At 35.4% G+C, this 15,407-nt stretch overlaps 1 protein-coding gene across 7 annotated transcripts in view; it reads left to right on the forward strand.

Annotated features, from left to right (window-relative positions):
* The window catches only part of PTPRK (protein tyrosine phosphatase receptor type K), a gene marked incomplete at both ends in the record, with an annotated part of 521,692 nt that overhangs the window by 424,317 nt on the left and 81,968 nt on the right, over positions 1–15,407 (forward strand). For all 7 annotated transcript variants that reach the window (XM_084227965.1, XM_084227961.1, XM_084227963.1 and 4 more), the window contains 2 exons: positions 9,892–10,165; positions 12,910–12,946. In XM_084227965.1, coding sequence (XP_084084091.1) covers positions 9,892–10,165; positions 12,910–12,946 — 311 coding nt within the window. The remainder of the gene's footprint in view (positions 1–9,891; positions 10,166–12,909; positions 12,947–15,407) is intronic.

Consider the following 15,407-nt stretch of genomic DNA (forward strand, 5'->3'; position numbering starts at 1 on the left):
GTCAAACAAACACCAAATTAACAAGCCTCTGTCATAATACCTGGGACATCCTTGTTATGTATAATTTGTGCATTTAGTTTAGTTTATTAAGAAAACCCAAATTACCAACGATTCCTATAATTTTATTAATTCAATGACATTCAGTATGTGCCAAGAGCTGAGCCAGGTATTTAGAAAAGAAATTCATATAAGATAAATTAGTATATGCCCTCAAGTGTGCACAATCAATGAGTGATAACAATCAGTTTGTTTAGTGAAATGACAGCAGATAGAAAGTGTGGTAGTAGGACAGAATTGGAAGGAGAGTTAGGAATTAACTTAGCCAGCATCATTTTGATGAAAGAGAAGTTGTTGAAGTTGAGAAAAGAAAACAGGTCTCCCAAATGATCGTTAAGCCAATGAATGGACTTCTAGAACTGCAAGTATCTCAGGTCATTGCTATTGAGGGTTTGTAGAAGGAGTGACCACAGCTGAGGCTGGACAAATAAACAATAGCCAGAGGTAGAGGCTCTTGAATACCAGCCTAAATGCAGAAGGCAGTCATAGAAGAACTCTAAGTGGAGCAATTTATTTTCCTTAGAAAGGTCACTCTGGTAGAACATAGAGAATGGAATGGAGGTAATCCAGGCTAAAGGCAGAATGGTGCCAATTGAGAAGTGCTGTTGGAACACATTAAGCCAGAAACCTTGGAAATGCTGGTGAGGTTTTACACTGGTGGGATGTATTAAGCTTAGTGAGAAGAAAGATGGAGTAGAGGCTTCAGGTGAGAGATAGTGGCAGCTTATATTTTACAAGTGGTAGCAAAACAAAAAATCATCTAAGAATTAAAGGTATTATATTTTAAAGGTTAAGTAATGAGTATTTTTATTATTTTTACTCAAATTTTATAAAAGACATGTGTAGGGTCAAGAATGGGCCACTGAGCAGGTTTTCTGATCACATGCAGACAGGGTAAAGGAGGAGTCAGAGTCCTCAGTGGATTTTTGCAGGTCTTTTATTGGGGTTCACCAGGCATATGACAGGCAGGGGTGCTGGGGGGCCGGGAGGCTGGCAGTCCTCCCAGCCCCCAGCAAATCCGCACTCTCTCTGGGCTTTCTGGTATTCTCTGCTTCTGCTTCTTTGCTTCTCTCTTGGCTTCTCTTCGGCTTCTGCTGCTTCTCAGCTTCTTCTGGCATCCCTGTGACACCGCCCTTAAAAGCACAGTCTTAGTGCAGGTGTACCCACTCCAGGTGCCCGCCATCAGGCATGCATTCAGTATCACAGGGTTCCCTCATCTATCCTGATGGCAGGAGGGCAGAAAAGCCTGATACCTTTTACCTTACCCTACAACATGCTTTCTGTTTGCATGTGATATATTATAATTCATACGTAATATAGTAATATACCAATCATATTTTTAATATATTTGTCTAAGTATTTTCACTTACCAGTATATTCAGATTTTAGTAGATATATCCCTAAACCATCTTGACGTTTGCAGAACAAATGAATTACATTCCAGTAAAAAATCCTGTTCCAAATAATGTCATATCATCAACCACTTTGTCCTGCTAGCCATAAAGACTGTATCTACAAGTTAATGTCAGTCATGTGCACTGCAATCCTGGCAAGTGTGGCTCTTTGACAAAATGAATTTCTGAATATATCATCATTATAAAGGGTGAAAGGTGATTACTGATTAACTAGAACTTCAAATCTTCTTAACAACTTTTTGTGATCTACCCTTAAAACATCCACATCTGACAATCATTACTATGATCCAAAATGAATATTATTCACATTTGGACTCAAGCCCTTTGAGTGCACAATTTATTTTTTAAAAGGTTTTATTTTCTTCATAAATTCAAATCTTACCTAAGTAGCTATAATTATAAATTATAATATATAGAATATCCTGCTTACTGAAAGAATGATTCAGTGTATCTGTGTTTTCAAATAATGAAAACAGCAGAATCTTGCAAAAACACATAGATTTCCTTGGTAGTACACTTAGTTTATCATAAGGTGTAATAAATGAATATGTATTTTATTGCAACATATTCCAAATATAAGCTCTGTTATTTTAAGTCAGCAGAAGTTTCCTATTCTAGGCTAACAAATTGTTTATTTTGCATTTTAAAATTTAATTTTGCATTTTAAAACATATAGCACCATTTTTTAGTTATTTAATTTGAATATCACCCTGAAAATGCAGTCCAAACCATCATTTCTTCCACAGTTATATTAGCAAGATAAAGCTGGTGTTCCCAGTTCAGTAAGAGCTTAGCAGAAATTCAGATCAAAATAAGGAACTGAGTTTAACTGAAGTTCAAACATTATATGTTAGGGTTATTTCTTATGTCAATTGTTCACATATACATAACTTAAAACAACAGAGCTTTATCCCAAACCATCTACAGAATAGTGAATTTCATTCCAGAAATTTAAAGATAACAAAAGTTTTCCCTGATTTTTTAATTTATTTATGTTATTTACCTTTAATCAAAGTAACATTGATTTACAGCATTTTATATGATTTAGACCTATAGGATCACCTTCTTCAGAAGTATGTTACCAAAGTACACCAACCACAAATATAATGTAAAGTCCTCCCTATAGTCCTTCTTGTCCATCCCCTCTTAACTCTCCCCCACGCCCCACCCCTATTCTGATGGCTCAATTCTACAGTCAGATTTCTAGGGTTTTTTAACTGGTTTGGTTTTAGCTTAACTTTTGTTTTGTTTCTCTGTATTCCACATATAAGTGCTACTATCTGGTATTTGTCTTTCTCTTTCTGACTTATTTCACTTAGCATAATCCCCTCCAGTCCCATCCATGTTGTGGATAGCAATTGCTTATCTTTTTTAATAGCTGAGTCGTGTTCCGTTTTGTATATATACTGAATCACCCTAATCCACTCATGTGACTTTGAACACGTAGGTTATTTTCATAACTTGGTTGTTGCCAATAATGTTGCAATGATCCTAGCAGTGCATCAATCCCTTCCTATTAGTATTTTTGCATTCTTTGGATAAATACTTATGGGTTGAATTGCTTTATCATATGGCAGAACTATTTTTATTATTTTTTTAAAGATTTATTTATTTACACATACAAGAGCTGGGGCACAGGCCAGAGATGCGGGGGCTGAGAGGATTCACCACAGACAGTGGTGAGCAGAATAGGCAGACCAACTGAAATACACTGCTGAGGAGTGTAGTGGGTGAGACAGGAGAGGTCTGCTGCACCATGTGGGTTTCTCTCTGGCCGGCCGGTGATCGAACTTGTGTTGCAGAGGCTGTGGATTGCTTCATAGTGCGGTGCTTAACCCCTTGCGTCACCAGCGAGGCCCAGAAATATTTTTAATATTTGAAGGAAACTCCATGCTTTTTTCCATAGGGACAGAACCAGTCTACATTTCTATTAACAGTATATAAGGCTTCCTTTTTCTCCATATCCTTAACCACATTTGTTTCTGTTTTTTTGAGTATGGACCATTCTCATTGGTGTAAGGTGGCTTCATTGTAGTTTTGATTTTTATGTATGTTATAATATAGTGGTCTAGTTTCTTTGTTTTTTTTTTTTTTTCCATGAGGCTATTCAATTTTCCCAACACCATTTGTTGAAGAGACTTTCCTTTCTCCCAATGTATACTCTTGACTCCTCTGTTATAGATATGAAATTTCCATGTAGGTGCGGGTTTATTTCTGGGCTTTCAATTCTATTCCATTGGTCTGTGCATCTGTTTGTTTGTTTGTTTTTCTATTTTATTATAGCTTTGTAATATAGTTTAAATTCTGGAAGTGCAATGCTGCCATTCTTCCTCTTTTTTTGGTCAGGATCACTTTGGATATTTGAGGTCTTTTGTGGTTCCACGTGAACTTCAGTAATATTCTCTTTCTTTCAAGAATGCCATTGACAATTTAATAGGAATTGTATTGAATCTGTATATTGCTTTGGTTAAGATGGCCACTTTAACAGTGTAGTTTTTCCTGTCCATATGCAGGGAATATCCTTTCATTTCTTTGCATTCCTTGACCTTTTAACCACTATCATGACATAGAACTTTCTTAAATTAGAAATAATCATACATTGAAATGTAAATAAAGTTTGAAATAATCCCTTTTTCCCATTTTATGGACATAAGTAAAATCAAATTTGATGTGTGTAACAGGGAAGAGGAGAATTTATGCCCTGTTAAACCTTCAGGTGATTGTAGCCCCAACTAGTTGAATTTAAGTGTATGAGAAGCTCTGAGCCAGAACCATTCAGCTAATCCATTCCCAAATTCCTGATCCACAGAAACTGCTCTATATATATTTAATTTTTTGAATGTTAGACTTTTAGGATAATTTGCTATGGATGAGATGATAACTAATACATATACCACGTATATGAAATCTTTCCATTCTTCAGGTTTCTTTTTAACCATTTCTTTATCGCATAGGTCTTTCTGACCACTTGTATAAAATAGAACTTTTCATTTTCTATTCCTCTCTTCTTTACTTTTCATTAGAGCACTTAACCCCTCTGACATACTCTGTTGCACGTGTTTTTAAATTTATTTGCTTTTCATTTTATTTGAATTCCCCCACTTTTTTTCATGATAGCAAACACTTTCATTACTATTCTCATTATTTTAACATCACCACTTAAAATAGCTCATTGCATTTAATAGACTCTTGATAAATATTTGATGAATGAATAATGAGTGCTGCAATTAAAATATGATAGCCCCTGTCTTTAGTGAGCATATTATTTCTAAAAAAATATACACAACTGAAGGAAATGTACACATAACAGTGTATTGTCAGTATGTTGTTGTAAAAATCATAAATATATATAATACATAATATAGCATATAATATATATAAAAGTATAATACCAGTATGTTAGTGATGAAAGCAATAATTATTATAAGACAGTGATTTTTGACATTTTCTCAACCCCAGCTTTATTGAGATTTATCCCTGATGGTTTCTATCAATTAGTCTGTGGCATTGTAAATTGTATGTATGTTACAGGCCAAATTGAAAAAAAACTCACATGATTCTGAATGTTTATATCTATGTTTAACCCCCACTTACTGCCACTTCTCAAGTTATCCCCCTGGTATTTATAAGACAGAGTAATTACTGAAGAGTAAGCTGGTCAGAGTTTTCATGACAGAAGTAGAAAATTGAGATAGAAAAAAAAAAAAAGAAAAAAACTCTTTGAAGATATGCATGAGATGTGTAGGTAACAATGGCCATACAAGTTTGAAATGGATTGTATATATCAGAATGTAGTGAGAAGAAAAATGAAGATATTGGCAAAGTATCAAAATATATTAATGCCAGTTTAAAGATTACAGATTTTGACAATGAGGAGCATCACGTAGTTTTGACAAAGTGAATATCAGAGAACATTACAAAAGTTTATGTGCATAGTGGTGTTTTAAAAAAATATGTGTTCAAAATGGTTCTCTTACGTTCCTTATGAACAGTGTATGGCATATAATGAACACTCAAAAATTAATTGACTGGCTGAATGAATTGGGAGGTGCAGGATGGTGGATTATATAAAGGAGAAATAAAAGCTTGAAAAGTAATGTGAACATAAATAACAGCTAATGAAGAAGCAATAGGAATGTAAAGAAACTGTCTATTCAAGGGAGACAGAATATGATTTAAAAATGTGACTTGTTGCCAGGATTTTGAGCTTTGCTAACTCAGACCCTGATAGTTCCACTTACAGAAATAGAGAAATCATTGAAGGACTGGTTGTGGATAATAGTGAAGAGGTGGGAGCAGAGAATTAGATATTCAACAAAGTGATAATCGAACTTTTACTCTGTTGATCATCAAAATTTTGGCAGCAGAAAATTATCAACAGTGGTGTCTGTGAGATCTTGAAATGTCTGTTCATTCGAGAAATTGCTGAACATTGGAGCTATGTAATTTCTCCTGAAGCTTTTAGACGGCATTATAGATAAAATACAAGCAAATGTATAATTTGGTATTTGCTGTCACCAAGAACAAGCTAAGAACTAAGTACAGACTAAAACTGACTAAATTTATAAAGTGATATAACCAAATTTGCTTTCCAATGGTTTAAAAAAAAAATCCATGGTAGACTGTCTTGGATAATTTTGGGTTTAGACTCAACATTTTTAAGCTTTAAATCAGGAGGATTATCTACCATATGTATCATATTATCACTTGTGAGCTAATAGCAAACTTCCCTTCATGTATTTCCTTATAGTCATACCTCTGAAATGAAATTATATGATGGGATACCTATCATTAGCCTCCCCCCCAAAAAAAAAAATCTATTTTCAATGTTAAATCTAATTAGACTATTTTAATTAAAATAATTTGAGTAGTGAGTGAAATTTCATGTTCTCAGTATATTTATTTTAACTTATTTTAAAAATATTTTAAAAACTGATTAAAAGGAATAGAAGATGTATGAAATATGGGTAGGGTGAATAAAACTATTCAGGTGGGTTTGAAATATTTTAAATTGCTAGGATACTAAATTCAAATAACATTAGATCTAGCTAGAGTTAAGCACCAAAAAATAATTAAACATCAACAAAATGAAAAAGCACAGGCCATTTTATATAATCAGTCAAATCACTTCTAATTTGATTTCTCACTCCTTATTTTCTGTTCTTTAATTAATTTGTTTTGATAAATAATAAAGTGGCAGGGGAAACACAGATTTTAAAAAGTAGGAGTATGTGACTGGAGAACAGTCTGCTTAGGCAAATTGAATAATGAAAGGAAGGTAATTGCTTTTAAAAATGAATTTTATGATTTTTAGTTTAGGATTCCATCTCATGTTGGTGAGATTTCTCCCAAAAAACAGAGTGTACCTTTTCTTCTTTCACCCCTCTCAACCTCAGCAGTTTGCTTTGCACCTGATAGGTTGGGACAAACAGTCGTTGTACAAGAAATATACAAGCTATGTCAATTCCTTAAGACTGACTTTGGATTTTTCTAGAAGTGTGTAATAATTAACAAGGAATTTATTTTTAAGGATTAAGTTAAATGATTTAGAATGAAGGATAATTATTATTGTCCATTAATGAAAGAATATGAGCTAGACTTGTTTGAGAGTGTGCATTTGTGAGTTTATCACTTATATATCACATATTAATGTGTCCGCAGAATATAACAATGCAGAATATAACAATCACTTATATATCACATATTAATGTGTCCGCAGAATATAACAATGCATAGCATACAAATATAGATTCTGATATTAAACAAGAAAAAAAGACTAGGTTTGCTTAACATAACTTATGTTAGCTATCTTTTCATTTTTCTCTCTAAGGGCTATATTTCTTTCTTATATTTTAAAAATTGGCAAGTGCATGTATCATGGAACCCCTCAGAGAGAGTGTGTCTTCTCAATACCATTCTTAGGAGATTAGAGACCCAATTTGGCAGAGATGTAGAGAATGAAATATAATGTCCACATAATTTCAAGTAACTTAGAATTCTGCCATAATTACTTGACCAAATCTCAATTTCTGAGATTAAAGCAATGTGTGTCCTATTTCTAAAGGAAAGAAGGTAGAGAACCACCTACTGATTTCTTGGCAATATTTTAATGGGGTTTTTGAATATTTAGGAAACTTGAAAAATTAGGAAGAAAAGAAAATCTTTCATTTGTAAAACCACTTTCTTTTAATCTATGAAGGTTTCCTGTCTATAGGTTTAACACAACTTTATTGGGTTAAAATTTTATATCAGATTTCGAACAGTCTGATTTAATCTTAATTGTCTTAGATGCAAATTCAGTAAGTCTATTTATTTTGACCTCCCTTTTATTCTTTTATAGAAATCTGTAAGAAAATATTGTATTCTTGCTGGAGTTCCTTTGAATAGTGACTGTTTTCCCTATAAAGAATGAGTATATTTGCCCAGAGAATCAAAATTCAAACCTGAACCCTACACACCTTATTTATTTTTAATTTATATAAGCTACCGCAATTAATTTTCTCATTATTCAGGAAATTCAAAACATTTCATTTTAACACATTAGTAATATATAAAAATATATTAATAATGTCAATACACTTATGTACATCACCTAATAAAAGTTTGCCTAAAGACTGTCCTCAAAGGGGGCCTCCCCGGTGGCGCAGTGGTTGAGCACTGGGTTGTGAAGCTGCCTGCGGCCTCTGCGGCGCCGGTTCAATCCCCGGCTGCTCCCCGGCCACTGGAGGAGGGTCCCACATGATGCGCAGACCTCTCCTGCCGCCCGCTGCTCCCCTCAGCAGTGTGCTTCGGTCCTTCTGCCTGCTCTGCTCCCTGCTCTGGCTCTGGTGAATTCTCTCACCCTCCCGCGCTTCTGACTGTACCCAGTGCATGTATAAACAAACAAATAAATAAATAAATAAATAAAACATGCTTCTATTAAAAAAAAAAATTATAAAAAAAAAAAAAGACTGTCCTAAAAGGGCCTCCCCGGTGTCGTAGCAGTTGAGCGCTGGGCTGCGAAGCTGCCCACAGCCTCTGCAGTACCGTTTCAATCAATCCCTGGCCGCTGGATAGGGTCCCACATGGCACGCAGACCTCTCCTGCCGTGCCCCCGCTCCCTTCAGCAGTGTACTTCGTCAGCCTGTCTGTTCTGTTCCCCGCTCTGGCTCTGGTGAATTCTCTCAGCCTCCCGTGCTTCTGACTGTACCCAGTGCTTGTATAAATAAATAAATAAATCTTTAAAAAAAAAAAGACTGTCCTAAAAGAAAGTACATTATTTTACTATACCAATTTCTGAAACTGATGAAAGTAATTAATAAGCAGATCATGTTCTTGTTTTGTGTTATGAATATTAAGTATGATATTTTTACTAACTAAAGTTATTTGAATATGCTGATTTACATACAAAATGTACTTTCCAATCTAAAGGTATTGGTGTAGTGCACTGCTCAAAATTGCTTGCTTTTTTTTTTTTTTTTTTTTACTTAGGTAATGTTGGTTTACTAAACTGTACATAATTCAGGGGAAAAACTGCTCAGGTATATGTTACCACACCACCCCTACTGTCCAGGCACCCATTGTCTTTAACCCCCGAGCCTCCTGCCCCCTTTCTTTCTACCTTTACTCTTCCTCCCCTTTTAACAGCCTTACCTCTATTTGAAGGTAGCTTTATTTTTTCTCTCCTTTCTGCTATAAAATAATAGTTATTGTAGAAAAGTTTTAAAACTTTTAAGATAGGTGGTGGAAGGTTTAGGTTTAAGCTTTAATAGGCCAAATGCCATCTGTTTCTACAATTTGTAGCATTTTATTATTAACAACTCTAGAAGAAGGAGACAGTCTATTTCAGTGCCGAGTACAGATTTCTGTCCATCTGTGCCTGTATTGCTGCATGTCACTTGTGCTTTAGATCTGCATAGCTCTGAGCCAATGTTGATGCCAGGGCAAGGTCAAGAGGTGGGGAGCCTGTCAGTACATTCAGTCTCTAACTCCATGACAACCACAAACTGGTGCCTGGAGCCCCGCCCCAGGCAGGCATTCTGTAGGGCCTTGGAGCAGGACTTCCATAATAGCATTTCAAAGGAAAATGTTAACTTAAACATTTAAAGATATCAGACACTGGGCTTAATCTGTTATGTGTCTCTGGTTAATATGAGCTTATTAGGGTGACTTGTTTTTTTTCAATATCTAAGATTGTGTAGAGCTCAGCGATGGTTTTTCTTACTTTTTTTCAGTTCCTTAGTAACTATATTAGTGTTGGCGGAAGCTGAATATATATGCAATTCTTTCTTATTGTGCCATAGCTGAGACCAGGAATGTAGAGGGTAAAGACAGACTTTAAAGACTTTTATGTTGAGGGCTGACATTAAATGCCTCATTCATTTTTTAAAGTCTTAGTATCTAGACTCTCTCGATGTGTGCTTTTTCTCTTTGCACAAAGTGCCTATCAGATCGTTGTGGAAGAGCTGCATCCGCACCGCACCAAGAGGGAAGCCGGAGCAATGGAGTGCTACCAGGTTCCTGTTACATATCAAAATGCCATGAGCGGGGGTGCCCCTTACTATTTTGCTGCTGAACTACCCCCAGGGAATCTTCCAGAACCTGCCCCATTCACAGTGGGTGACAATAGGACCTACCAGGGATTTTGGAATCCCCCTTTGGCTCCACGCAAAGGATACAACATCTATTTCCAGGCCATGAGCAGTGTGGAGAAGGTGAGTTTCCACAAAGATTGGCTTTTTCCTTTGCTGCAAAAAAACTGCCGTCAAATTTCATAAATATGCAGTAACATTTGTCAGAAAAAGAAGGAGGGAATTGTGTGTAGGGGGCGTTGCTTCTATTGCCCACACTATGTACATTTTGGAGCCTACTGTAGGACTGAGGCTTCAGTTCCGTTGCACAGGGTTCCCGTATCCTGGTAACTGCTTCTGCTTGAAACTTCTTCAGGAAAGCCCATAAGAGCAATTGTGAATAAAATGATTGGAGGAGGTGGGTGTGCTGCTGCTGAGACTCCCCCCAGTAAATACCAGGCATTGTTCTGTCTTTGCTCAGTAGTGGCGCACTTTAGAAGATTAAATTTACTGCAGGATAAACAGAATGCATGTTCCACAGCAGGCTAATAAACCCTTATAAACTTTTCGGGGGGTACAAGCCAAATAGTAAATAACAAGTAACAATCCTCTGATTACTATGTAATAGGGCGCCTGTGGTATAGCTGACAGAACCGAAACAGAAGGCTGCCTGGAGATGGCTGGATGCTGTGCCATTAGAGAACTCTGTTTTCCATCCCCCTGGTTGCCCCTCCTTTTCCCATTTTGGACACAGTTGTTTTTGAACACTGCCACTGATCCCAAATGAATATTGAAGAGGAAAACACAACAGGAAGTTAGAAAGTACCAGCGCTTCCATATGTGGAGAAATAACCTGGCCTTCATGCCTCATGCTGTTCTCTTTGAAAGATTTTCTTTCCTAAAACTTATTTAATTTTTCTTTTTCTTTTCTTTTCTTTTCTTTTTTTTTTTTTTTTTTTTGCAGAGAAGGGTAGGAAAATATGTTGAAAATAGAAAGCTTCCACAATTTAAAATCCAAGAGAAGAATAATGGCATTTTTATATTCTTGCTGTTAGGAAATTGCTGGGTTTTGGGGTATTGAGTCCCTGACATGGGTACTTGGGAGGTGATGTGAAATATATGATGTACAACGGCAATAGTCATAGTCCACTTGGAATAGTTTAATTGGATGACACTGCATTTTTGCAGGAGCCATGAGAACTTAGGTATTGATTGGCTGCCTTTAAATTAAAGCTTTATTTTTCTGCTTACCTGTATAGTTGGTTTATAGTATAGGACAAGGAAAAAATTAAAAAAAAAACAAAACATGGTTATCTTTTAAAATATACTCCAAAACCAGAGGCTACTCGTGGTTGAAATGTTTTTCTAGTCTTATGGTTTATTTCTACTTAAGTGGGCATCTTTAGAGCCAAGTGAGCTGCCCACTTCCCAGATACACACATCATTCCAACTGAAGTGGTCAAAAAAGAGAAGTCTATGGGAGTTATTATTCCATTCTGGGTAAAAGTAGCATAGTGGTAGAAAACATACTTCTATGTTTGGGTATTCATCTGTAGAGAGGTGAGAGATTCCAAATTAATTTCTGTTACTTGGTCTGTGGTATGAGAGGAGTGTTAATGAATGTTTCTTGCTTATAAAGGATTTTCTGTGGCACTCTTTTAAAGCTTTGATATGAATTTTCTCTTCTAATTGTTAAATATATCTACATGTGGTTTAATCAAAGTACAGAATAGCAACAATACATTTCACAGTTATCTTGGCAAAGAGTTTTAAAATTGACATGACTCCTACTAGCAGAAGCTGGTAATCCTGATAGAATTAACAGTGATTGCTTTTAGGAAATCAAAATCCCTTTGGGTCTTTATGGGGATGTGAAACAATCTCTGTCAGCATACTATGAAGGCCTCAAGTCACAATTAAGTAATTAAAATGCAAACTTTTCATTTTTAATTACTAATTCCCTCCTCAATGCTTTTTTCATTTAATTCAAAAATAAGTGCTCAAGAGAAAATTGTAAACTCTTGGTTTATCAAAATATAGAACCACTCAAAATGGAGTTATACATGTATTGTGAAAACAAGTAGTCTCTGCTTCATTCACCAGCTCTTCACAATTTTTTTTTTTCAATTCTTTGTATATTCACAGATACAGGCTTAGTCATGCAGGACTGAGGTGCAGTCTAGAGATGTATTCCAATTCCTAGTACCATCCACAACATTCAAAAAGAAAAAGGAAGGAAATCGAAAGAAAATCTAAACAATTCTTCTTTTCCATTTCTGCTTCTAATTCCTATACCCAATTTGTCCTTCAAGAGAAGGAAAATAATCCCACCAAGAAATATTTAACTGTTGTTATTTAAATCGAAAGGGGGGGGCAAATACATTATATTGCAAATGTGGTGCAGTTTTTTGATGATCTTTTTAGCTACCATGATGTGGCTCTTGAATCATGCTAGGATCTGAGTGAGATCATGTTGTGTTCACCTTTGGTCTGTAGCTCTGTGATGAGAATGAAGTTTGAGTCAAATTTGTATTAGCTTTGCAAATACATTATACTTTCTGAATATTCACAAATACAATAAATGCAGGTAGAATACTACTTGTCCCAGAACAAGATAGCATGTTTCATTACAAGGTGAAAAAAGAAACAAACCTTTAGAAAACTCAGAAATTATTTTAAGAGTTCTTATTCTAATCTTTTAAAAAATCATTCTAATCTTTTTAATCTTTTAAAGATATCATGAGAATACATATTTTAAAAGTTTAAAGCTTCCTTAATACTGACATTCTGTTCTTTATATACTTATTTTATAACCCCGTATTAGTTATAGTTTATAAAACAGGAAACATTACCTGTACTCTGACTTTTTTTTATTTTTACTCTATCAGGAAACAAAAACCCAGTGTGTACGAATTGCTACAAAAGGTAAGAAGTTTGCTTTTTTTTTTTTTTTCCAAATTCCATTCACCCTCTTTTAAAATGAAAGAGCTTTGTTCCCTGCTTCATGGGTAATTTAATATGGCACTTCTATTACAGAGTATTTGGCGTAGGTCCCCGCTATACTGCCAGCCAAGTTCTCTGACTCACTTGGGTGTCTTCAACGCCTAATGGGTGCTACTTTCTATCCTCGGTACTTGACTGGAGGAATCCTGTGATGAGAATAGGAAAGATTTAGAAAACCTTAGAAGGGCTTATTTCTGCCATTTAGTCTCTGAAAGGTCTTGTGCCGCTGGTTAACCAACATATGAGTTAAAGCTCAGCAACATCGCCTCAGAATACCAAGTTGCATGTTTAAAGCCCTATTTTCTGTGGTAGACATCAAACATTAAACAAATTGACCACGTCCACGCATATGTAACATTATGGGTGTGGAACATGAGCCATATCTTCATTGGTAATGCAGTTGTATTGAAAATGCTTTCCTTTTTTTTTTCCCATAATAAAAAAAAAAATATGTTTTAGTTGAACTGATGCCCAAAATTTGGATCACTGATGGCTAATGACCAGGGCACTCCCCGCTGACATTGCATATATGGTTCAGTTTCTAGCTTAAGCATAAAAACCATTTTCATCTTTGAGCTTAGAGTGGGAAACAGTCTCCCCCACATTCATTATGTTTATGCTCCTTCATTTAAGAGTTATTTGATTGTGCCAACAAGGAAAAGAGTTATTTGGCATGCTCTAGCAAAGGAAACAAGAAAAAACTGTCTGCATGTAGACACGGGGCTTCAACAGAGGGTTGGTGCTCTGGTGGTTTGCTGCCAGAATTAGTATTAGACCCACATTCATGAGCTGTAGTTGATTCATTTGGGGTACAAAATGAATGGCCATATTCTGTTTGTGTTGGCATCTTTCCTTTCATCATTTTTCTCCATCTAATCATCAATCTGCTCAATTAAGCATTTGTGTTTTACTCTTGATTTGTAAAGGCAATAAAGAAAAAGACTTTTCCTTTGCCTCATGAGAAGTAATAAAAAGCTTCAGAAAAGAGAAAAAAATACTTTTTCAATTCAAAAAGTATTCCTTGTGATATTTTTAAAATAAAGCAGTTTTTAATAAAAGAGAAAATATATACAGATACATAAAATGTTTAAACACTTATTTTTTTTTTTTTAGTTTTTTTTTTTTTATTTATACAATAGCTGGTGTACAGGCCAGAGGTGCGGGAGGGTGAGAGGATTCACAAGAGACAGAGTGGGAAGCAGATCAGGCAGACAGACCGAAAGCACTGCTGAGGGGAGCAGCGGGCACTACAGGAGAGGTCTGCGGCGCCATGTGGGAATCTCCCTGGCTGGCTGGGAATCGAACCCGTGCTGCAGAAAGCTTCACAGTGCTGTGTTCAACCTGCTGCGCCACCAGGGAGGCCCTAAACACTTATTTTATTTAAAAACATCCCATGGATCAGAGTGAGAGTTGAAATTTATAGAAATGATGGCAGGAGTCATTGAGGTATATATATCACTGATGCTTTTCAGGCTTAAAATAGAGCCAGAAGCATAAATGGTCCACATTAGCATCCAAGTTCTTAGATATGATCATACTGTGTTTCTATAAGTGAGAAACGCCAGCTATGACTGATTCTAAAAATTTAAATTTTCTTAGTTACTTGTTTGCATTCACATTTAAGTGCCATTTTTGTCCCAATGTAGTCTCAATATTATATTGATAGTTTCAATATTCTCAACTGCAGGAGAATTCAGATTATGGAAATCAAGCTTACCATGTGGCATAGACTATAAGCTTCCAGAAACTTGCAGTTAGTAAGAAAGAGTCCTTTTGTGGTAGTTTCTTCTTTGTCTAATAATCAAGCCCTGCTATGCTTCTGAATTGACAGTGTGACTTAGTAAGTGAAGGGACACTTGCCCTGGACTAGCAGGATTCAAATTCTGACTTTGTTGCTTGCTATTTTTAAGCATTAGGTAAATTATATAATCCTTTATCACCAAGATAAAAATAATTGGGTGCCCACCTCTTACTATAATTGTGAGGATTAAAATAGTTTGAATATTTGAAATGCTTCAATCTAATGCCTGGAATATTGTAACTATAACATACTAACTGCTACTTTATCATCATCTTAATTGTTATAATTGCTCTATACCTTATTTCAAGAGTACATAATTGTGTTATGTAGAAATCTGTAGAAATTGCATTATGAAAGACTTATGTACAAAAACAAAACTAAATTTTGTGATAGCAATTACTTGGGGAAAGTAAGCTTGTATTAATGTCTCTATTCAGATGTAATGTAATTCCTTGTCTATACGTTTAGCAATTTTCCATTTTACACTAATTAAGGTAAAGTCAGTTTATTGCCTAGTTATATTTTTAAATAAGTATGGTCAGTTTTGATTTTAAATTTTTCTATAGGAAAATAAAAAAGGTT

The sequence above is a fragment of the Talpa europaea genome, assembly GCF_964194135.1.
Source record: "Talpa europaea genome assembly, chromosome: 2".
Taxonomy (NCBI): Eukaryota; Metazoa; Chordata; class Mammalia; order Eulipotyphla; family Talpidae; genus Talpa; species Talpa europaea.